At 39.3% G+C, this 24,036-nt stretch overlaps 1 protein-coding gene across 2 annotated transcripts in view; it reads left to right on the top strand.

Annotated features, from left to right (window-relative positions):
- Positions 1-24,036, top strand: part of LOC117302760 (sushi, von Willebrand factor type A, EGF and pentraxin domain-containing protein 1-like) — an 87,234-nt gene extending 63,198 nt beyond the window's left edge. The window contains exons 36-56 of one of the 2 annotated variants that reach the window (XM_033786783.1): positions 141-371; positions 1,179-1,332; positions 2,326-2,855; positions 3,679-3,872; positions 5,139-5,283; positions 6,134-6,254; positions 7,560-7,693; positions 8,700-8,919; positions 9,790-9,989; positions 11,014-11,205; positions 11,511-11,741; positions 13,249-13,419; positions 14,050-14,256; positions 15,643-15,812; positions 17,589-17,706; positions 19,081-19,257; positions 19,980-20,150; positions 21,116-21,289; positions 21,819-21,993; positions 23,189-23,286; positions 23,818-24,036. In XM_033786783.1, coding sequence (XP_033642674.1) covers positions 141-371; positions 1,179-1,332; positions 2,326-2,855; positions 3,679-3,872; positions 5,139-5,283; positions 6,134-6,254; positions 7,560-7,693; positions 8,700-8,919; positions 9,790-9,989; positions 11,014-11,205; positions 11,511-11,741; positions 13,249-13,419; positions 14,050-14,256; positions 15,643-15,812; positions 17,589-17,706; positions 19,081-19,257; positions 19,980-20,150; positions 21,116-21,289; positions 21,819-21,993; positions 23,189-23,286; positions 23,818-23,972 — 3,968 coding nt within the window. In that variant the 3' untranslated portion in view covers positions 23,973-24,036. Of the gene's footprint in view, positions 1-140; positions 372-1,178; positions 1,333-2,325; positions 2,856-3,678; positions 3,873-5,138; positions 5,284-6,133; positions 6,255-7,559; positions 7,694-8,699; positions 8,920-9,789; positions 9,990-11,013; positions 11,206-11,510; positions 11,742-13,248; positions 13,420-14,049; positions 14,257-15,642; positions 15,813-17,588; positions 17,707-19,080; positions 19,258-19,703; positions 19,791-19,979; positions 20,151-21,115; positions 21,290-21,818; positions 21,994-23,188; positions 23,287-23,817 lie in introns of those variants that run through there. The other variant, XR_004520454.1, reaches the window with a different exon arrangement.

The raw sequence follows: 24,036 nt of genomic DNA, 5'->3' as shown, positions 1-24,036 counted from the left end.
TTATATCTCAAAATTCGCCCACTCCTTGCAGTAATAATACCTGGAGCTTTGTATCCTTTGGCAAAAGGCGCGTTATAAATACGGTTATTATTATTATTATTATTATTATTATTAATATTCTTCTTCTTCTATATCTACAGGAGACACCTGCACTCTTGACATTGATGAGTGTTCGTCCAATCCCTGTGGAGCCATGAATACATGTGAAGATGAAATCAATGGCTACTTCTGCCAATGTGAAGTGGGTTTAACCGGTGATCATTGTGAGGAGACCATTGACTACTGTGCGGAGCTTTCACTGTGTATGAATGGTGCAACGTGCAGTAATACCGGCACTGGGTACCAGTGTTCATGCATACCAGGATACATCGGTAAACATTCTTTTCATCATGTAACCAACTGTTTTGCTGTTTAAATTTGGTGGAAGCAGATGAACTTAATTTTTAAAATGAAGTTTGCGACAGCCTTAAGGTTTTTTTCCCTGAAATATGGAATTAATTAAATAGATTCAAATTGTTACTCTATCCTTGAAAAGGGTTGCAAGCTTTGCTAAAAAAAATACATAGGGTTATAGGGTCCCCTGGAGTCAACAAAGATAGAAAGTTCTTGTTTTTTTCTTTCACTCACTAAATGCATTTAATAGATGTTAAATTTGCATCTGGGATAAAGAATATTCATTGGGTTTTACCCATATATGCTGATGTCTGTTAGCGCTGTATACTCAGTACTTACCCAAGTTCAGGCATATTACTCGGGTAGGATTCAAACCCAATAAATGCCTTTATATAGAATCAAACCCAATAAATGCATTTATATAGAATAAATTGTTTACTTAGTGTTTATAATTACCCCAGTTCTGTGAAAAAAATCACATCCATATTACTTGTGTGGGATTCAAACCCACGACCCTTGCAATTCTAGAGCAGTGTCATACCAACTAGACCACCAAGATTGCCTGGTGGCTAGAGGCACTTCGAATCCTATGTTTTAGCAGCGGGTACTGCAAACAATAGATGTTAAATTTGCATTGGGGATTAAGAATATTCATTGGTTTTTACCCATATACACCGATGTCTGTTAGCACTGTATACTCAGTACTATTAGTGGGGTAGGATTCAAACCCAATAAATGCATTTATATAGAATAAATTGTTTACTTTGTGTTTTGCTCTGTCAAAGGATTGAATTGTGAGTTGGATATTGATGAGTGTGTTTCAAGGCCATGTCAGCATAGTGGAGCTTGTATAGATCAAGTCAATGGTTACTTATGTGACTGTGTAGAAGGTTTCACTGGATCGCACTGTGATATGAACATAGATGACTGTTATCCAGGGTAAGTAGTCTTCACATGAAGTCCACACTGGCTGTTGTGGATAGATTAGTTGAATGTTTCATGTGTGTGGATGTTAAGATTCACTGGATGTGAGATGTGAATGTGGATGACTGTTATCCAGGCAAGGCAGTCTTCACAAAGTCCACACTGGCTGTTGTGGATAGACTAGTTGAATGTTTCATGTGTGTGGATGTTAAGATTCACTGGATGTGTGATGTGAATGTGGATGACTGTTTTCCAGGGTAGGAGTCTTCACAAAGTCCACACTGGCTGTTGTGGATAGACTAGTTGAATGTTTCATGTGTGTGGATGTTAAGATTCACTGGATGTGAGATGTGAATATGGATGACTGTTTTCCAGGGTAGGAGTCTTCACAAAGTCCACACTGGCTGTTGTGAATAGACTAGTTGAATGTTTCATGTGTGTGGATGTTAAGATTCACTGGATGTGTGATGTGAATGTGGATGACTGTTTTCCAGGTTAGGAGTCTTCACAAAGTCCACACTGGCTGTTGTGGATAGACTAGTTGAATGTTACATGTGTGTGGATGTTAAGATTCACTGGATGTGAGATGTGAATGTGGATGACTGTTTTCCAGGGTAGGAGTCTTCACAAAGTCCACACTGGCTGTTGTGAATAGACTAGTTGAATGTTTCATGTGTGTGGATGTTAAGATTCACTGGATGTGTGATGTGAATGTGGATGACTGTTATCCAGGGTAAGTAGTCTTCACATGAAGTCCACACTGGCTGTTGTGGATAGATTGAACTAAAATCGCTTTACTAGCACAGAAGTCAATAGACTAGCACAGAACTTGATATCATTGGCTAAGAGTTGTGCGCAGCGCGTTGCGTGTGCACTTTGCCATTGTTTATCACTAAATTTATTGGGAGGAACTTTTAGTTTATTGGAGGAAAACCAATGTGGTTTATTCAGGAATATTTTATATTTTTTATTTTTTTATTACAAGTCATGCACTCTTTCTATTTCCAGTTTGTGTGAGAATAATGGAACCTGCTTTGATGGTATTGCTTCTTACACATGTGAATGCTCTGCTGGTTTCACTGGTACACACTGCGAAGAACCGATTGATTACTGCGATGGGAATCCATGCCAGAACGGTGGTGTATGTCTGAGTCAACACCTCGGCTACAGTTGCATGTGCCTAGAAGGTTATATCGGCCAGAACTGTGAAGAAAACTTTGACGAATGTTCATCATACCCTTGCATATACGCATCATCCTGCGAAGATGATGTCAACGACTATGTCTGTATCTGTGAGGCGGGTTATGACGGCGTCAACTGCGAGCATGAAATTGATGAATGTGACAGCGATCCATGTATGAATGATGGGAGATGTTGGGATTACATTAATCAGTTTGTGTGCCGGTGTCTGGAAGGGTTCACCGGTACACTCTGTGACGACAACATCGATGATTGTCTGGAAGAGCCTTGTTTTAATGGAGGAAGCTGTCTTGATGAGACTAACTCCTTCAGCTGTGTCTGCAGCGAAGGATTCACAGGTAATTTTGATAAATGTTCAGGGGTTATTTTTAAGACACATTTCCCAGACACCTACCCCTGAACTATGAGTTTCGTTCAGCCATCGTCTCAGACATTAGCGGATCTATTCTTATAGTTGTAATAGTACCCCTGAAGAATTATAAGGACTGTGAGAGGCCTTTCTCACCACGGTTGGTCTTGCTCAATGTTTTCAAAAGCAAGTTTTAGATTTATTGTAATTTTACAAAAAGAACCAGACTTATTTTCCATCCAAAACACCATTTTGGTTAATTTATCTGAAAAGGAGTAGACACAAGATGGCTGATTTATTTTTGGAATCGAGTCTGTTAGTTGATTTCTTTTCCCTTGCTTGCTACAAGCAAACAAATTATGTCAGGCAGGTCTGGCATTTTATCCTTCAGAAGGGCAAGGCCATTTTCATTTTGCGTTGGAAAATTTAAAGGCTATGGGAAACTTTTGAAACGGGCACCAAGGCCAGGACCACGGGCAACAGAGGCCATCGTGGCCTTCTTGTTACGCCAGGCCTGGCCAGATGCAGCGAACATACATGTACTAAAACTGAAAAACCAGTGAAGTGAGGTTATTGTTCTTTCGTGTTGTGTTAAAGCGCTGTTAGCGCTTCACACAACAGTCCTGAAGCGCTTAACAAAAATTAATGAGTAAACCGGTAAGTTTTTATCAGATGTATGAAAATGTTCTCGTTTGGAGCAGTTCTGATGTTATGCGGCAAGTTGTGATAACCAATGGATGAAAACGTTTGTGGCACAATATTTTATCAAATTATATACCACAAGGGACATTTTTCTATAACATTGTTTGCAGGTGATTTGTGCGATGTCAACATTGATGAGTGTGAGTCTACTCCATGTATGAACGGTGCGGCATGCCAAGATGGTCTCAGTGCGTACGAGTGTGAATGCCTACCTGGATATAGCGGGGATGATTGTGACGTGAACATCAATGAATGTCTGCTAAACAATGCTGACTGTATGCACGGAGGCAGCTGTATTGAAAAGGTAAAAACCAATCAATCTATCATTCAATCAATCAAATGTCACAAAAATCACCAGTAAAGCAATGCACAATGCCTGCTAAACAATGCTGACTGTCAGCATGGAGGCAGCTGTATTGACAAGGTTCTGTGACAGTGTTTTTGATACTACTTGGGACGCAAAAGCTCACTCGTGGGATGCAGGCTTTAACAACTTGTGTCATGCTCATGTTTCATTTACCATTGGTCAAGAATGCCTTTGAGTCTTGTGTAACAAATACAAAACATACATGTAGTAATGATATAATAGTAAATAATAAAAGTTTTTAAAAACCATTGTATAAAAAACATCAGCAAAGAAATGCGTAATGTCAGTCTCATGGCCTGTACCAGTGACAGCTCTAGAACCTTCTTCATTATGCTGGAGCACTAATGGCATGCAGGCTTTCACAAGGTCATCCCTCTCACACTTTGTACAATTTTGCAAGCATCATTGGACAAAGATGCACAAATTTAAAAACAACAAAACAGAAGCCGAGCACTGCATTGTATGAAATACAATCCACAACGTGCAAGACACACTCACCGGTCTGTCCCACACAGACCGTCAAAATGTGAAGGAAGGACTTTACTCCAAAAATTGTGCAAAGGAGCATTCTGCATCATATGCCTACATATTGTATAGCTGGCTCAAAAAAGTTGCTCAGATTTGTGGAGTTTTTTTATATTAATGTTCAACCAGGGTGGGTTTTTTTCTGAACATTTCTTAATTTTTTGCACAGAGCCTTTTTATGGGTCTTTTAGAACTATATATAATAATAATAATAATTTGGGGGGCTAATCGTCCTTACTCGCAGCTAAGAGCTGAATTGCGAAGGACGCGGCTACAACGTGTTCAAGAAGCAGGCATGCAAGGGCGCATTCAGCTGCCAGCCACATCAACCCATTATGACCACGGAGCACAGCCAAGATCGAAAGTGTTTGATTTTTTCCTGAGGGAGGAAAGCCGGATAGTCTGGAAAACCCTCGTGGCACAGCAGAGAACCAACGCACAACTCAACTCACATATGGCCCCGACCGGGAATCGAACCGAGGTCACCTTGGTGAGAGGCGAGCGCTTTACGCACAAGCCAACCGTGCCACAGAACCAATTCCATGTTTTCAAGCAAACAGAATACAACCTTTTTGCCTAACGAAGATAGAACCTCGGTTTTAACCCTCTCTATGGATGCTGAATGTTGGACTACTGCCCATTTATCTCTCTTCGTTATCTCCCATGGTTACTTCTTAGGTAGCTGACTTTGAATGTTCGTGCCATGCTGGCTACAGAGGGCGCTTTTGTGACGAGGAAATCAACGAGTGCGATTCTGACCCTTGTGAGAATGGAGGTAGTTGTACAGATGAAGAAGCTAAGTTCTCTTGTGATTGCGCCAAAGGTATGTCTTTAGAAAGTTTCAAAGTTTCTTGTTAAACCATCTATAGTTTTCTCCAATGCCAAATAGACAGGAAGCGCAAAATAGTCTGCACCAGTTGTGGAGTAAAGAAAGTTAGTACTCATTATTGCTTGTGTCCACTGTGAACAAGGCAGAGATAATGGTACAGCATGATCAGTTATACTTGTATGTTGGTCTTGGGGTGGATTTCACAAAGAGTTAAGAATAGTCTTATCTGGAGTTTTACTCGTGCTTTCTTAGGACTATTCTTATGTTTTTCATCAACACGTTGCTAGTTAGGATAACAATTTGTGTAACCTTTGAAATCAACCACTGGTTCTAAAGGTGTTCTATACATTGATGTGTTGACTCTTTTTGATGTAATATCATACATTACAAAAACGGTACTTGCCCAATCTAGGATTTGTTTTTGACTCTCAAATGTCAATGACATAACTACGTATGTCATATTATCAGACTTCAGAGATTTTAAGTTTTTTACCCCTTTCATCAAGTGACTCGTTCAAATGTGCTATCCAGACTTGGTTATTGTTAAAAATTTGACTCCCATAAATGGCCAACCGTGTTAGTCGACAAGGTAAAAGGAAAACCACGCAATTTGAAGGCATGTTTGTGTGGATCATTGTATTCTACTTTTACAAAATCTTTCTAACCATTATGCATTTTGTAACAAACGGTTACAAACGCTTTTCAAATCGACCAATCCAAGGCAACGTGTTCCTTTAACTATTAGTGAATGAGTAAAATATAAATTCCAACTTTATTTATAGAGAGGTACATCATTGAAAATGATGCGTTTGAAATAACTCTCAAATTTGGGAAATTTTTTCAGGATTCACTGGTGCACGGTGTGAAATCAAGGTTGATTTGTGTGTTGAGGTACCATGCAGTAATGGAGCTACCTGCACATCAAGGCCTGGTGCCTTCAGCTGTTCATGCCCTCCAGGCTTCAGGTAAAATAACTCACCAAGAACTTTAAAACCATACCCTCACTTAACGCCACTGGACACTATTGGTAATTACTCAAGGCCTGGTGCCTTCAGCTGTTCATGCCCTCCAGGCTTCAGGTAAAATAACTCATCAAGAACTTTAATAACCATTGACTCACTTAAAGGCACTGGACACTATTGGTAATTACTCAAGGCCTGGTGCATTCAGCTGTTCATGCCCTCCAGGCTTCAGGTAAAGTAACTCACCAAGAAATTTAATACCATCGGTTCACTTAATGGCACTGGACACTATTGGTAATTACTTAAGGCCTGGTGCCTTTAGCAATTATGTCCGCCCAGGATATCGGGATACACAATCTAACTGTCAGTAACACTTCTCATCAGATTCACATTGTTATGGGCAAAAAATTATACAAGTGCATGTGAAAGGCAAGTCCAGAACAGGACATTTAAAAAAATAAATGCTCGAAAAGAGAAACATGTTGAATCCAAAAGAGCTTTTGGTCATTTTTGGTGTAAAACGTTATTCTAAAAAAGGTAAAGTGGTTTGCATCAGATTCATAACGGAATTATCATTAATTTTGTTTCCTGTAGGTTTCCAATAAAAGATGCAATCAAATCCCAGGTCAAAATTCCAGTTGAACCTAGTTAACTGGGGTCAACTGGTTCAACTGGATAGTGACCAAACTCGTCCATTTTCCATATGAACCAACTGGTTTGGACTAGGTTTATCTGTGTTCAACTAGGTTGAAATTATAAACCAGTTGGTTTCTGTCCATTTTCCATATTAAACCAACTGGTTTTAACTGTGTTTAACTAGTTTATCAACTGGTTTTCAACTAGTTCCAGTTAAACCAAGTTTAACTAGGTTCAACTGGAATTTTGACCTGGGATGTTAAAGGGTCTATGTAACTTTTGTAGGACAAAAAACACAATGTCCACAGATTTACACTTAACTTACACAATTTGAAGACAATGATAGTAGAAAGCTTCCCTGAAAATATTACGTGCTGAGGTGCTGTAGTTTTGGGGAAAAGAGTAAAACAATGTCATGAAAATAATTTTCGTCTCATGAGACGAAAATTATTTTAATAATTTTCAAACGTATTTTCATGACATTGTTTTACTCATTTCTCAAAAACTACAGCACCTCAGTAAGTAATATTTGAAGGGAAGCTTTCCACTATCATTATCTTCAAACCCTGTAAGTTTAATGTAAATCTATGTACATTTTGAAAAAGTACCCAAATCCTTTAATTAGATTTTTAACAATAGTATAAATATTTTGTTATTAATATTTATTCCTAGTGGTGATTTATGTGACACTGATGTTAATGAGTGCGTGAGTCAACCATGTCTATATCAAGCTACATGTGAAGATAGAATCAATGGATATCAGTGTGTCTGTCTGCCAGGCTATACCGGGGTTCATTGTGAAACAAGTAAGTTGAGAATTCCGTATTGAATTATATAGTCTGTCTGCCAGACTACCTATACCAGGGTTCATTGTGAGCAGTGTGTCTGTCTGATCATGGAGGAATGAAGAGAAGGAGCTCGAATGAAGGGACTTCAAAAGCTGAACCTGTGGTACCGCGGTCGTTTAACGACACCTCGTAAACACCCACATACCTTATACAAAAACTGGGCGACCTGGCGTATGTGAGTTTGTGCGTGTGCACTTGGTTCTTCACTCAACTATGTATGGTGTCGTTTGTCGTATGGATATAATAACGAAAAAAATACTTCGAGACCTGATAAAAAAATTGTACGCTTTCGCCCACCAAAACGAAAAACAAAATTGAATACAAACCACCTGCTTATACCCAAATTTTGATCCACCGCTAGTGACAGGAACGTTGCAAAAAATGTAAAAATATGATATGATATTTCCATGAAAACACCACAAACAGTAAATGAAGAAGTAAATCACAACTCACCTTCTACAACCTCGTAATCATTTCTACCATGTGCGCATCCACGAAAGACAAAGAAAACACACTGCGCATGCGAAAACTGTGTATTTTTGCAATTCTTGTCTCCAATGACTCATCTTTACAGCAGGCAACATGGTGCAGAGTGGTGTTACCACTCCCTCTGTACAAAGAGATCTTATCCCGCTTGTTAATCTCCCTATCTTTTCCCACTGGTCAGACAGGGGCATTGTCAGTGTTTTCTTTTGTTACTCTGCGGTTGTCTCGTCGTTCAAACTCCTTCTCTTCCTTCCTCCATGGTCTGACAGACCAAGGAGTTATTTTGATACATACATGAGTTTTCCAGGCAAGTTTTTCTGGGTTTTTTTTGTCTCCTTTTTAAAATGTTTTTTACTTTAGTAAAGCTGGAAATATAATATTTTTGTGTTATGAATTGTGTTATGGATTGTGAATCTTTGACCAGGACAGTTCACACGGAACAAATATAAATAAATTAGTATCAACTTTTTCTTGATAGAGTTATCAGCAGACTTTGACCTCAAGTTTTTCAACACATCAAAAGCTGACTTGGTACGTGTCACCAACTTGACGTCATATGAACTATCCGATCTCTCAGCCTCATTATGGATGAGATCTGTCAGGTGCCATGGTGATTTCATCCTCTGGATGATATCAACCAATGGTAACCCAGTCATCAAGGTGCATGATCCGAGTGATTTGAAATTAACCATCATGGGGTGAGTACCGAGTGATTCAAGATGGCGGAAGATGACCGCCATAAAATGTCATTCTGATGTTATAGACAGTAAAATATCTCTCATCAGATTTCTGATAAATGTTGCGGTACTACGGCTGCTGGAAATCTTAAATTCAATGGAAAGTCAGGGGATGTTTGAGTTGAACAATAATAAGGGTAAATCTTTTAAAGTAAAATTTGAAGCTTTGTTTTGTGTAAGTACAATAATAGTTTGTGGGTGGCAGGCTTGTCGATAAAATACCCTGTGTGACAAGAGGTGCTTCTTGGAAGTTCCTATAGTAAATACCTTTGCTTAGTACAAACTTCTTAAAAATTGTCAGCACATTTTTTTAATTTTGGGCCTCTGGGGTGGATTTCACAAAGAGATAGGACTAGTCTTATCTCGAGTTTGGACCAGTTACTCGTCCTAACTTAGGACTATCCATGCAATTTGTATATCTCCTAGGACTAGTCCTAAGTTAGGACTAGTCCTAAGTTAGGACTAGTCCTAAGTTAGGACTAGTCCTAAGTTAGGACTAGTCCTAACTCTTTGTGAAATTGACCCCTGGACATTTACATTTGTGTATAGTTTATTTTGCCTTTAATCACAGAAGTGGTATTGCTATGGTAACAAAACTAACACAAAGTTGATTTTAACTAAACTATTTATGCTAAACTGTTGAAGCTAATTAAAGGAATGTCCCTCAAGTTCTGAGGAGGGATACCACTTCTGTGATTAAAGGCAAAATGAATTTACAATCTTTCAAACATGGTTTATCCATAACTCTCTTGGTTATCAAATTGGACTGTTCCATTGTTTTGAACAGCAATATAACTGTTTTATAACATTAGAAAATTTAATTCATGGCAGCTCTAAAACCGTCATCGAGATGTCAACCATGTTATGTGATGGACGTTGGCACAGTGTGCTGGTAACCTGGCAAGGTACCAGTCAGGAATGGAAGGTATATATTGATCAGACTCTAGCAGCTGAGGGCGCTGTTAATGAAACAACGGTGACACTACAGCGTGGGTTGACGCTCACCATTGGACCTGATGGTAGTGAAGAAGGTATGTGAGGATTCAGTTGGACTAAGCTGTTATGGAACCAGATAGTTGAGTAACTTTATTCCAGTAAGGGCTTGGGGCAATTTTGTTCTCGCTTTTTCAATTATCCATCTAAATGCACTGGACACTTTTTGGTAATTGTCAAAGAACGGTCTTCTCATATGCATCAAACCTGTGAAAATTGAGCTCATGGTTGCCAAAGTTGTGAGAGAATAATGAAAGAAACACCCTAGTCACAAAAATTGTGTGCTTTCCAGACGCCTAAATTAAATTTGAGACCTCAGCTGAGGTTTCGAAATCTATTCAAATATTTTAGTGAAAAATTAATCTTTCACAAAAAATATGTTCTCAGAGGGAGCTGTTTCTTACAATGTTTTATACTTTTATCAACAGCTCTCCATTGCTTGTTACTAAATAAGTTTTTATGCTAACAACTATTTTGAGTAATTACCAATAGACTCTGCCGTGCCTTAAAACATTCTGAAAAGACTGTTTTATAGATTCTTCAGTTTTCACTGTTTTAGGTCAAAAATTCAATTGTCTTGAGCCAGTTTAATGATGGCATTGATTACATACAACTTTCTCCAACAAAAAAGGAAAATTCAATTTTATTTTTTTAACTTTTTCACCACTGTGTGTAAAGCACTCAGCACTTTCCCAGAGTACTGCGAAAAAAATCCACAAGCATACATTACTCGAGTGGAATTGAACCAACAACTTTTGTTATTGTAGAGTAGATGACGCGTACCTCCAGGCCACTTAGAATGCCTGTTAGCTAGAGGCAGTGTGAATCTTATGGGTATACCACATCTATGAAATATTGTGAAATGGAAAATTTTCACCGGTTTTATATTTTTTGCAACTGGAGGTAGTTTGTGACAAACTATTCTTGTGCTCAGTCTCCAGATATTTAAAAGTGTTTTCAAAGAATGTTTAAGAAATGTCACCAATTTCACCCTTGCTGCTGATGTCCCTTTCCCAGCTTTCACAAGTTGAGTTATGTGTTTTTTAAATTCTCACTGAACAGATTTTCACAGCTTTGAGCTGGACCTGAGTAGTGTCAACATATGGAGTATTGCATGGAATGAATCCCAGGTACCAGACATTGTATCATCGTGCAGACCGTCATTACCTGCTGATGTGTTTGCATGGAGTCAGTTGGCTATAACACCTAGTGATGCTGTTACACAAACACTGAGGGCGCCCTCCACATGTGATGGTAGGTTATCAAATTTTTTTGAAACCATAGTTATAAAGTACTGCATGGCATTGCTTACTGCGGAATTCTGCGTTTTGGTCCTCTGGAATCATGTTCTTTCCAGGGCACTTAAAGGCCCGGACCTTTATTGCACGGCCACACCCCCCTGCCGGCTTTAAACGGCAGTTTAAGAACTCGTCGCTACCCTTTTATTCCCTTATTGAAATAGAAAGAAATTGAGCCCAGAAGCCAAAGGTGTGGTTTCAAGAGGAACAAATCTACAACAACTTGACAATGCAATGTTTTTCCTGTCATTAATTTCACAGATATCGATGAGTGCTCCAGTGACCCTTGTACAGCTGGTCAATGTGAAGATCAACTATCGATGTTTACGTGTCACTGCCCTGAGGGATTGGAGGGAGACAGATGCCAGAACGTGAGAGACTATTGTCTTGAGGATGTGTGCCTTAACAACGCTACCTGTCAGAGTGAGGCAGTGGGCTATCTGTGCGTTTGTCCTGTGGGTTTCAACGGATCACAGTGCCAGAACCAAATCAGTAAGTCTTTGTAGTAAACTCGAACCCACACTCTGCTGATCAGAAACACCAAAGTTTTGTGTGTGAGTGCGAAATAATTTCCCTGATCATTCTTATTGTGGTAGAATCTCAATTTCGTAACAAGTGCTTACCGAAAGCAAAGCTACAGAGATCCCAACGGCGTGGCCGAGCAGTTAAGTGCACCAGATTCAAGCTCTGGTGTTTCTGATTAGCAGAGTGTAGATTTGAGTCCCAGTCTTGAAGTTTGTGTTCTTCAGCTAGACACTTACTACCCAAACTTTGTAAAAAAAAAGTGCAAGGTTAGGGCAGCAACAAAAATGAATGTGTAAATGGCTTTCCTGGCTGTGGCTGCTGTATGCGCCGTAGCACATTGTTAACCCTTATAATGTGCTAAATAATTGGGTCTCAGAATCCATCACTGCAATAACCTATCTTTCTGAAAGTTTGTAATATACTCAGCGCCTTGAGTACCTTGTTTGATAGATACGTGCACTATATAAGACACCGATATAATATCATTAGATCCTTCAGATGACAAGTCGTAGGATTATATTTACACATATTGCTGAGATAAGAGTTTTCCTCCGGTCTGACTGGCAAGGTTGGTAGCAGATTGTGCTGCATCACCTTATAAAAACAAGTTGTTATACAAATTGTGACTGCTCTATGTTCTGACAACCCTGTTCCGATTACCCCTCGTGACCTGCACACTAGAGAGGGTTTGGGTTTGGTAATAGGGTGGAAGTTAGGAAAATACATCAGGGTTTTCGTAACATAGAGGTATCAGAACAAAGGTGTGTAACCCTATAAACTGGTGGTTTATTTCTTGGTAAATTGGTCTTGTAAGTCAAGCCTCTGTCCTACAACACGATATGGACAAGGCCCTTTTTAAAGACACTGGACACTATTGGTAATTGTCAAAGACCAGTCTTCTCACTTGGTGTATCTCAACATATGCATTAAATAACAAACCTGTGAAAATTTGAGCTCAATTGGTCGTCGAAGTTGGGAGATAATAATGAAAGAAGAAAAACACCCTTGTCACACGAAGTTGTGTGCTTTCAAATGCGTGATTTTGAGAGCTCAAATTCTAAATCTGAGGTCTCAAAATCAAATTCATGGAAAATTACTTCTTTCTCGAAAACTATGTCACTTCAGAGGGAGCCGTTTCTAACAATGTTTTATACGATCAACCTCTCCCCATTACTCGTTACCAAGTAAGGTTTTATGCTAATAAATACTTTGAGTAATTACCAATAGTGTCCATCACTGCCTTTAACGGAAGTGACTGATATTACTATAAAGCTGATTATAAACGAGTGGATCACACGACCTAATGCTGGGATCGAACCAAATTTCAAGTTTGTTTGTAGACAAAGAAGCCCAAGAAGCATTGTGAACAGTTCACAAAGGAAGATGACTTAGCTTTCAAATGTAGACATAAGAAATCAAACTACGATGAATTTAGTTTATCAGCTATTTCAATTTTCCACTTTGATCTAATCAGTTGATGGCGGTTGGGGTCCTTGGACGCCGTATTCAAATTGCACCGAGCCTTGTGATGGTGGAACTCAAACCCGATCACGTGTCTGCGACAATCCCCTGCCTGAAAACGGAGGACAACCTTGCTCTGGGGAAGCCACCGAGGAGAAGGCTTGCAACATCCAAGGATGTCCAGGTTGGTGATTGCCTTATATAGTGCTGGTTCTTCGGTTAGAAGCCCTACTTGTGCTTGCTATACAAGTATTGCTTTAATGATTCTCACTTTCTTGGTTGAATATTGACTGTTCGCTGTAGTTCATATGTATTGTCTCTTTATAGTGCATCATATTGATGCAGTCACTTATGTAATATTTATTGGTTTTGACAAATTTTACTCACTCTTTTGTGACCTCCTGACCTATTGACCTACTTGTACCAAAGGTCACTAAAGAGACAAATCAATGAGTCACCTTCCTTGAAATTCAAACCTGCGTCCAACGAAATATTGTAGTGCCCTCGGCCCCCTTACACATGGACAGCAAAATGTCATCAACCCCCTAGATCTCTCAGGTCCTCTTCCCAAAGCTTCCTCATCACCACCACACTGTGGACTCTGTCGTATGACTCCAAGGTTTTTTCATACACCCTACCCTACCATCTTCTATTACAGCTGATTATTTCAAAACCCGCCTATTTCTACTTGCTTTTTCTCATTCTTTGTAATTTTGAGTTTTTGTAAAGCGCATCAAGATTTCTTCCAGTTATGTTTTACGCTATCTAAGAATTCTATTATTATTATTGTACATTCTCTTGGTTTGATGAACAGCCTGTAGTACACTCCGTAGTCCTCTTAGGGGTAGGAAAGACTGTACGGAGAAAGCTGACAAAGAAATAAACTGCACCATCTCCTGCCGTGATGGATATACCTTTGGTATGTCAACCTTGAGCTTCTACCATTGTGGTCCAAGCTCTAGCTATCGTTGGCCCCATCAAAATGAAGATAATCCACTTGCAAGATTACCACAGTGTGTCGGTAAGTGTAACCAGTATTATTCCTTTTCAAATCCAAGAGAGATTTTCAACGGGTGCTGGGTTCTCCTTGTGCTTTGCTAGCACATTGGGTTGGTACACAACACTTATGCTCATTTGTTCAAATTACGTAATGATGCTCAACCAAAACAAAATGTTATATTTTATTTTATTTTTGAGCTAAACATTTTTAAAACATAATCATTAAACAAACAATGTTAACATGCCCCAGCATGAAGTAAACCTTTCATGACCCAAATTTAAATACCAAGTATAAAAACATTGCAAGGGTCTCATTTCAAATAGCCTACTTAGAGGCAGTGGACACTATTGGTAATTGTCAAAGACTAGCCTTCACAGTTGGTGTATCTCAACATATGCATAAAATAACAAACCTGTGAAAATTTGAGCTCAATTGGTCATCGAACTTGGGAGATAATAATGAAAGAAAAAAACACCCTTGTCACACGAAGTTTTGTGTGTTTAGATGATTGATTTCGAGACCTCAAGCTTAAATTGAGGTCTCGAAATCAAATTTGTGGAAAATTACTTCTTTCTCGAAAACTATGGCACTTCAAAGGGAGCCGTTTCTCACAATGTTTTATACCATCAACCTCTCCCCATTACTCGTCACCAAGAAAGGTTTTATGTTAATCATTATTTTGAGTACTTACCAAAAGTGTCCACTGCCTTTAAGCAAATCTTGCAAAATCTGTATTATCCAAAATGCCTGACAGTTTTGAGCAACTGTGAGGAGAACCCAAGGATGCTTGGTGGAGAGTAAGGTGTCTATGGCAGAACAAATCAGAGAAATATGACAATCTGGATTACTGTCATTTTTGAAGAACGGTGTTCTGAAGCATGTTTTATTTCTCTTTCTTTAATCTCGAAATGTAAACAATTTGTACCGTGCCCAGTTAATCAATTTTTCTATTTGTCAAAACGATGTTTAAACGTGCAGTATAAACATGGCCTAAGAAAATCTAGTCACAGCGGGCCCGATCAGAAGTTGCAACAGGTATCAGATAGGTTCTTAACTTTTTAAGGTTTTGGAATGCTTTCATGGACTTGTGTTTATGAAAGGGAAAAAAAGAGTTGTGACCTAGTCTTGTATGTTTGTTTAAACCTGCCAGGGTCGTAGCCATTCTTACACTGCTGTTTAAGACCTCATCACCTAATATCTTATTCCCTTTATGAAGCATGTTTAAGAAAAACAACCAAACAAACTATAATACATTTGTCTTCTTGAGTGATTTATCACAAAATTTCACTGATACTTCAAACGTTAGCACAAAGCTCAGTATTTCCTGATACTTTAGAATGAGTCACCCCTCCCTAAGCAATGCCTTTAAACCTCATTCATTATTATTTGTATTTTGTCATTTTGCAGAGGCAAAACCTGTCAAAGCTTTCACCGCGATGATGTCGTGCGATTTCAACAGCGTTTCCTGTAGCTCTGAAGCGGACATGGCGACCGTTAAGGAAAGTGCACACTCATCTTTGAGTAAACAACCATCTCTGTCTTGTGTGAATGATAAAACGTGCACCGCTGAAGTGTCTGTAAGTAAATGATGTATATTGGACATTACTACTGTATACCTCATACATATTCGACATGACTGAGACTGATAGTCAAGTTCATACTGGTCCATTCTTACTTATCATGTGCACAGTCGCCATTTTCCCTTGCTCCAAATCATGTTTCGGTAACTGAATATGTATGAAGTATAGTAAAACAAATATAACTTGGTTTATTAGGGTAACTAGTCAATATTAGCTCCTCGAGGTATTGGAAGTTAGCCGTGGGTCAACTTCCAATACCTCGGGGAGCTAATATTGACTCAAACCATGTTATATTGTATGATATTTGCTGACTGGAAGCATATTCATTCCACATCCGACTATAGGCAGTGGACACCACTGGTAGTTGCTCAAAAATAGTTTGTAGCATAAAAGCCTACATGGTAATTAAGCAATGGAAAGCTGTTGATAGTATAATACGTTGTGAGAAATGGCTCCCTCTGAAGTACATGTAACGCCGGTTTCGAGAAAGAGTAATTCCTCGCTAAAATATTTGAATTGAATTCGAGACCTCAGCTGAGGTCTCGAATTCAAGTGCAAGAAACCACACAACTTGTGCGACAAGGGTGTTTTCCATTCTTTTCTTGCAACTTGAGTTCAATTTTTCACAGCTTTGTTATTTTATGCATGTGTTGAGATACACCAAGTGAGAAGACTGGTCTTTGACAATAAACCAACAGTGTCCAGTATCTTTAAATGTGAAATAAGTGCCTTTAAGTCCAGGCCTTTTACCACTTGGTAATTTTGACTAACCTTTGACACTCCAGCACTCCATTGGTGATGAAACCATGCTCTAGACTGATTAGACTTTGAAGTTCTGTAGAAAACGGGAGACTTTTGAGACGCTGGCGGCAGCAGACATAACGATCCTTTTTCGCGGCTCTGAGCGTGCACGCTCCGTCTTAAGTCTCCCATTACATGTGTATCTGATTGCTGATTACGCATCAGTCAGTGCGAACAGCAGAGCCAAATTTAAAAGTATCAACATTTTATAAAACCAATACCTAGTGGAACGTTGTAGCTTTCAACACAGATTGGAGCCAGATAGTGTGAAAAAGCCTTATGTCGGGGTTAGCACAAGGTCGAAGTGTTCTGTCTCCTATTCAAAAAGGTTGCTTTCCCCTAGTTAATGTCCCCACTCTAGAGCTATGTTTCTTAGTGGGTTGTTAGCCAAGGTTTTTTAGTGAACTAAACAGTGCGCCTAAAAATAGACTAGACTTATATGACACAGTAATTGGTATCAGGAATGTCCTCACTCCACACACTCCCAGGCCCTTTAAACGGACTCTGGGCTCCCACATACTTGTAGTCAGCTCAATTTTCATCCAACCCAAATAATAATTATAATATTATAGCAATTTGGGAGGCTAATCATCCTTACTCGCAGCTAAGAGCTAAATTGCGAAGGACTCGGCTTCAATGTGTTCGAGAAGCAGGCATGCAAGGGCGCATTTGGCAGCCAACCACATTATGACAACAAAGCACAGCCAGAGATTGCAGGTGTTTGATTTTTCAATAATCGGATGGTCTGGAAAACCCTTGTGGCACAGCAGAGAACCAAGGCTGTGCCACAAAGGTTTTCTGGACCATAACGCACATTTCAACTCAACCATGGCCCTGGTCGGATATTGAACCAGGGTCATCTTGGTGAGAGGTGAGTGCTTTACTTATAAGCCAACCAAGCCCCCGAAAAATCCTCCAAAATATCAAGAATCGCCGCAAAATGTCTCAATCTTTTTCTCATCGCTATTCCAGGTTGGGAACTGTAACCATGGCGGTCGAGGAGTCAGACAGGCAGTGACTGGTATCCAACTCACTGTGACTGTCTTCATTAACTTAACTGAGACAGGAAATGCAACTGGAAATGGAACAGGTTTGATAATACATACAGTAAAATCAAAGTTAAAAAAAATCCAATCGGATTCTCGGTTGTAAATTATCTCGCCAGTTATCCCAGTTCATCTAAAATGACCTGAACCGGCATCCTGATGTTTAAAAAAACAGCATCCTACCGGGTTTCTTTCCCGGCTAGATTTCGGTGGGATCCTGGCGGGATTATGGTTTCATTTTATAGAATCAAATTCTAAAGAGCCCATCCTTGAGTCACCTTAAAGAAGGAAATTATGTGGGGAAAAAATAAAAAAATCCACTCATTGTGATATCAAATTTATTGAGTTTTGATGTGAAAGTCTTGTTCATAGTTCATCCTAATTTTGGTAGCGAAGCAATGGCGCTTCAGTGCCAAATATTGTTAGTGTTCAAAATTGAAAACTCACTCGTTCAACTACTAGATTCATTTTGATTTTGAAATGTTCTAATAAAGAAGCTGTACAAGCTTATCCATTGCAATCATCAGCCATAAGCTTCTTCAGTAAAACAAAAGCCATGGGTATGGAATTTGATTGAAGCTGGGACAAATTGTCTACAGTCTGTTTCTGATGTTATTTAACAGTGGCAATATCCATATAATATGATTTTGACCTGTTTCCCTTAGAAATGTACACCTTGTCCCTTATCATGAGGATCATACCTGCATGTTAATAATAATAACAAAGCATTTTTAAAGCGCACTTAATCTACAACATTCGAAGGCGCTGGTCAAGAACAAGAAGACAAAATTCACACGATGTCTTTATAGGCTAATCTGAAGAGATGAGGTTGGAGAGAATGTTGGAATCGCAAGATGTCATCTGTGTCCTTGAGATGTTGAGGCAGAGAGTACCAGGGGCGAGGTGAAATGTTACTAAAGGTCCTATCCCCATAGCTGGACAAACAGATCAGATGTTCAAGAAGAGGAGATGGTTTTCCATAGCCACTATTGTATCTCTACTTACGTAGAGTGTAATGCCCGAGTGGTTAAGATCACCAAATTCAAGTTATAGTGCAGTCACCGGAGTGTGGGTTCGAATCCTGGTCTTGACACTGGAGTAGGATACTTTACTATACTGCTTCTCTTCACCCGGTGATATAAACGAGTACCTGGGAGGGTAGAGGTTGATATTGTACTTGAAAAGCCACAAGGGCCTTACAGGCTGCTCAGGGCTGTATACTCACAAGGGAGCTGAGAAACATTAAAAAAGGGATGTTATTGGCCCTATGACCAGGGCACCAATATAAAGCACTATATGTAATGTGAAATGCGCTATGAAAGAATTTATTATTATTATTAAGTACGCTATGAGAGCTTTTAATCTGGTTAGCAGTTGTGTATTTTTATGGTTGGACTGCTGTCTTTTTTTTATTATAGAAAATGGTGGGCAAGCTTTAGTTGAATCTGTAAGTGGTTTAGTCACTGTCGTCGAAGCTGGAGAGTTTGAACTGGAGATCGACGGAGAGGTCAAAAGTCCTGACCTCAGCTCCATTGTTACTGATGGCTTCAACACGTGCCCAGAGGGAACTGCTCAAACTGATGATGGATTCTGTGGTGAGTTTTTCTTAGCCCTTTTGGATCCCAGTGACCAGGGGCCAATTTCATAGAGCTGCATGCTTAAGCAAATAATTTGCTTAAGCACGAAAATAGCTTGCTTATTTTACACATGTTAACGGCCAAAATTTCATGCCATATACATTGCCTGTGACTGGTATTTAGATGTTGTTTATTTAGCATAACAATTGAGTGGAGTCTTGGACGGTAATCTGATTTTACTAAGCAAGGATTTGTTCGCTTAAGCACGCTTTATGAAATTGGGCCCTGTTTGTAGCCTCTAGCAGGGACCTAAGGTCAACTTAAGCATGGGAAGTTTTATGTCACATGGCTGTTTTCACTGTGACCGTTCACAAATTTGTGACGTAAAAAGTCGTATTGCATTCGAAGGAAGTATTAACTGGGCTTTATAGTCTAGCCTGTTTTATTTGTGTGCTTTCTAAAAGTTGGAATTGCCATAGCCTGCTCGGTCCCAGATTAAAGGAGAGACTACAAAGCTGTTATTTACTCTAACGTTTAGACTGCTCAAAGTGGTAAGTTTCTTTATTCTTAGACAGTTCAAAGTGGTACTTTGACATGAAAGCTCATGCAGTATTTTTTACTGAACTCCTTCATTTGGTTTGTCCACCAAACTAACATGGCTCTTTCCATCTTGATCTAGCCATGCAATAAGAAAAATACTTCTTAAATTCAGCTTTACTTACTTTTGCTTTTCTTCGCAGTGAGATGCGGGCAGGGGACATTTCTTTTTCAGAGTTCGGAGAATGAATTTGATTGCCTGCCTTGCCCTGTTGGTACATATCAGGATCAGGAAGGGCAGTCTTCATGTACCAACTGCCCTCATGAGATGGTCACTTATGGCAAGGGGGCATTTAACATCACTGAATGCTTTGGTGAGTGTCTTAAAGACAGTGGACACTATCGGTAATTGTCAAAGACTAGCCTTCACAGTTGGTGTATCTTAACATATGCATAAAATAACAAACCTGTGAAAATTTGAGCTCAATTGGTCATCGAACTTGTGAGATAATAATGAAAGAAAAAAACACCCTTGTCACACGAAGTTGTGTGCATTTAGATGGTTGATTTCGAGACCTCAAGTTCTAAACCTGAGGTCTCGAAATCAAATTCGTGGAAAATTACTTCTTTCTCGAAAACCATGGCACTTCAGAGGGAGCCGTTTCTCACAATGTTTTATACCATCAACCTCTCCCCATTACTCGTCCTCAAGAAAGGTTTTATGCTAATAAATATTTTGAGTAATTACCAATTGTGTCCACTGCCTTTAAGAGTGGTATCAACCATTGAACCAAAAGGGAAACTGACTGAGTAAATTTCAAATGATTTAGGGGAAAACAAAGACAAAATTACAAGAGCACAATTTGAACCAATTACCCACAGATTAACGAACTGACACTCTACCAACTGAGCTTTCATTGGCTTTTGAAGCATTTAGAAATTTTGTTTGGGCATCTTGAAGATTTTTCTAGGAACAATTTTGTTGAATGCGTGGTATTTAATGTGTGGGGGTGTTTCGGTCGAGGGGATAATTAAGAGCACCGAATTCAAGCTCTGGTATTTCTGTTCAGAGTTTGGGTTCAAGTCCCGGTTGTGACACATCTTTAATTGCTTCTCACCCAGAAGTAAATGGGTAGAGATGGTTCTTGTGATTGACTTAGCCGAGTAGTGCATATTTGTTGCACATGATATATACTCCCCAGAGAGCTGAGATGGTTTAAGGAATGATTTTTAATGGCCAAGTGACCAGGGGTAATAATAGTAGAAACACTTTTAGATGATCTTTGGGTGTGTATAGCGTGATATAAAAAGCAATAATCGTTATTAATTTTTCCTGTAGCTGTATGTGAGAAGGGTTCGTACCGTGTATGGAGCGATGTGATTGGAGATAACCGATGTGATCTTTGCCCTGAAAATACCTTCAGCAATGAAACTGGGATGGAGTACTGCATTGACTGCCCAGATGGAATGATTACTAACGGTACTGGAGCAGTCAGTTCAACAGATTGCTACCGTAAGAAAATATGATTCATACTAGATGGGGGTAGGGGATAGAATGGGGGTGGGGGGGGGGCAGGGGAGACATCTTTGTGAAATACCTTCAGCAATGAAACTGGGATGGAGTACTACATTGACTGCCCAGATGGAATGATTACTAACGGTACTGGAGCAGTCAGTTCAACAGATTGCTACCGTAAGAAAATATGATTCACACAGTTTGGGGGTAGGGGGACTAGAAGGGGGGTAAGGGAGGGAGCAGGGAGTAATCTTTCTGAAATACATTCAGTAATGAGACTGGGATGTGACAAAAATTCTGTAGTTTTGAACGAGTAGTCGAACGTAGTAGTTGAAAATGAGGATGTCTTCTGCCGACACCTTCTCAGGAAACTGATGGTCGTCTTCTACGCATCCTGGTCCAGCATCAGAGTCCTCCATGTAAGCTCAGTTATTTCCTCTTGTGTGGGTTTCCGGTTACTTCCCTTATTTGTTATAAAAGTGCCCCTCCTGAGTTTTATTTTTGTCTTCGTTTATTTGGTCATCAGATCTTCCAACAAACACAACTACAACAACGACCACAACAGCACCGACCACCACAGAGCGATTACCAAGAGCTCCTCCAGCAGCACACGGTTATAACATCGTTTTTGTGATCATAGGAATCTCCGGACTCTTTACCCTTATCATGACCAGCATACTCTTATGCCTCCTGTTTAAAAAGTAAGTATCTCTCTTTTACAGGCAGTGGACACTATTGGTAATTACTCAAAATAATTATTAGCATAAAACCTTACTTGGTCACGGATAATGGGGAGAGGTTGATAGTATAAAACATTGTGAGATGCGGCTCCCTCTGAAGTGAGGTAGTTTTCGATGCAGAAGAAATTTTCCACAAAATTGATTTCAAGACTTCAGGACTAGACTTTAAGGTCTCAGATTAAGCAGAACAATCTTGTATACACCTTCTGCAACTAGTGTCCTATTCACAGAAATTTTGAAAGCATCTTTTTTATGAAATTCGGTCTTTGCCTTCATTTCCTGTTCAACTATCTTTTATCTCTTGAGAATGCAACAGAACAGTATTTGAAAAACGAAAACAGTATTTTATGCAAATTTATCCACAAGGGTGAGCCAGCTTATTCAGCTTGAAGTAGCAACAATTTAAAGTGCGCTGAGCTTTTTTTATCCTGAGGGAGTTGTGTCAAAAATGTTGAACTTCGGTGATTTCTTTTTACTTAAATTTTGTGACGACTGGAGCTCTCTTAAAAAGTTTATTGTTTGTTTCTCAAGAATTGCATCAGAGCATATATTGGTATTTTTTAACTGACACACAAATTTATAGCAACAAAAGGTGCATGAGTAACTTGCAGTACAGTTAGCTCATTACATACTTTACTCTTGTCGGCTCTTAGCCACCCAATTGTTTGTAAACTTAACTTTGCTTTATTTCCTTGGTTTTTTTCTTCTGGATACCTTCCCTTATTCCTGTGCTTCTTATTTTCTTGGATATGTTTTTGTTTGTGCTTGTTTATGCCTCTGATGAAGGTTTGGTTTTGGTGGAAAGCTATGGCCATACCTCCCTTTTACTCCTTATACAAATATTTATATTAAACATCTCTTATATCGTTGCGTTACCCGCTGCCAAAGCATAGTATTCGAACTGCCTCTAGCTACAGGTCAACCTCAATAGTCTAGTTGGTAAGACACTGCTCTAGAACTGCAAGGGTCGTTGGTTCGAATCCCACCCGAGTAACATGCCTGTGATATGTTTTTCACAGGACTCGCGAAAGTACGGAGTATACAGTGCTAACACACATCGGTGTATGGGGAAAGTACGGAGTATACAGTACTAACACATCGGTGTATGGGTAAAAACCAAAATTAATAATATTTATATTGATATTATTTATTGAAGGTTAACTGTGAAAAATGAAGTTTCACAATCACCGGAACCAGATCGACTGTTAACTGCATATGAGATGCAGCCAGGACCCAGCAATCGATATACTCTAGGTAAGCTAGAGCAACGAAAAACTAATCACTTTTACCCAACCTCTGCGCCCCCCCCCCCCAAAAAAAAAAAGCCCCCAGATGCACAGGTCATTTTTCACTGAGAAAAAAAATTAACGTCTTATAAATTATCCAATTAAAACATCTAACAAATCAGTCGTCTTAGAATACAATAAACTGAAACGTCTGATACATCAGGATACTGGACCATCTTAAAAACAGTCAACTGAAACAACTTAGAAATCACTCAACTAAAACTGGATTAGATTAGAATAGATAAGATAACTTTGTCTATCCAAAACTAGAAATTACAAGACTAACTCTCAAATTACATAAAATATAAAAAATATACATCGCTACACAAAACACAGAGAAGTCCAAAACATTCAACATCTATAGAAGCAGTCTGCTAAAAATCTTGTAAATCATCCAACCAAAAGATGTGAGAAACCACAAACATCTTAGAAACCACTGCATAAACTTCTTCTTGAAAGTAAGACATGACAGAATTGTATATATACATCTTCATTACAGATGAACGTGAGCAATCTCCTCCAAGTTGCTCTCCCCCTCCCTACGAAGCTTTTGTCGTGGAGAAGCCAGAACTTCCACCAGAGTACAAAACTGAACAATCATGGCTCACACCAACCCAGGCTTTTAGCAAGGAAAATCAACATATGGACACTTAAAGGCAGTGGACACTCTTGGTAACTGTCAAAGACTAGCCTTCACAGTTAGTGTAATTCAACATAT

Source organism: Asterias rubens, chromosome 2 (assembly GCF_902459465.1).
Source record: "Asterias rubens chromosome 2, eAstRub1.3, whole genome shotgun sequence".
In the NCBI taxonomy this organism is placed as follows: domain Eukaryota; kingdom Metazoa; phylum Echinodermata; class Asteroidea; order Forcipulatida; family Asteriidae; genus Asterias; species Asterias rubens.
The sequence above is the reverse complement of the archived record's forward strand: the minus strand, read 5'-3'. Positions and strand labels throughout refer to the sequence as shown.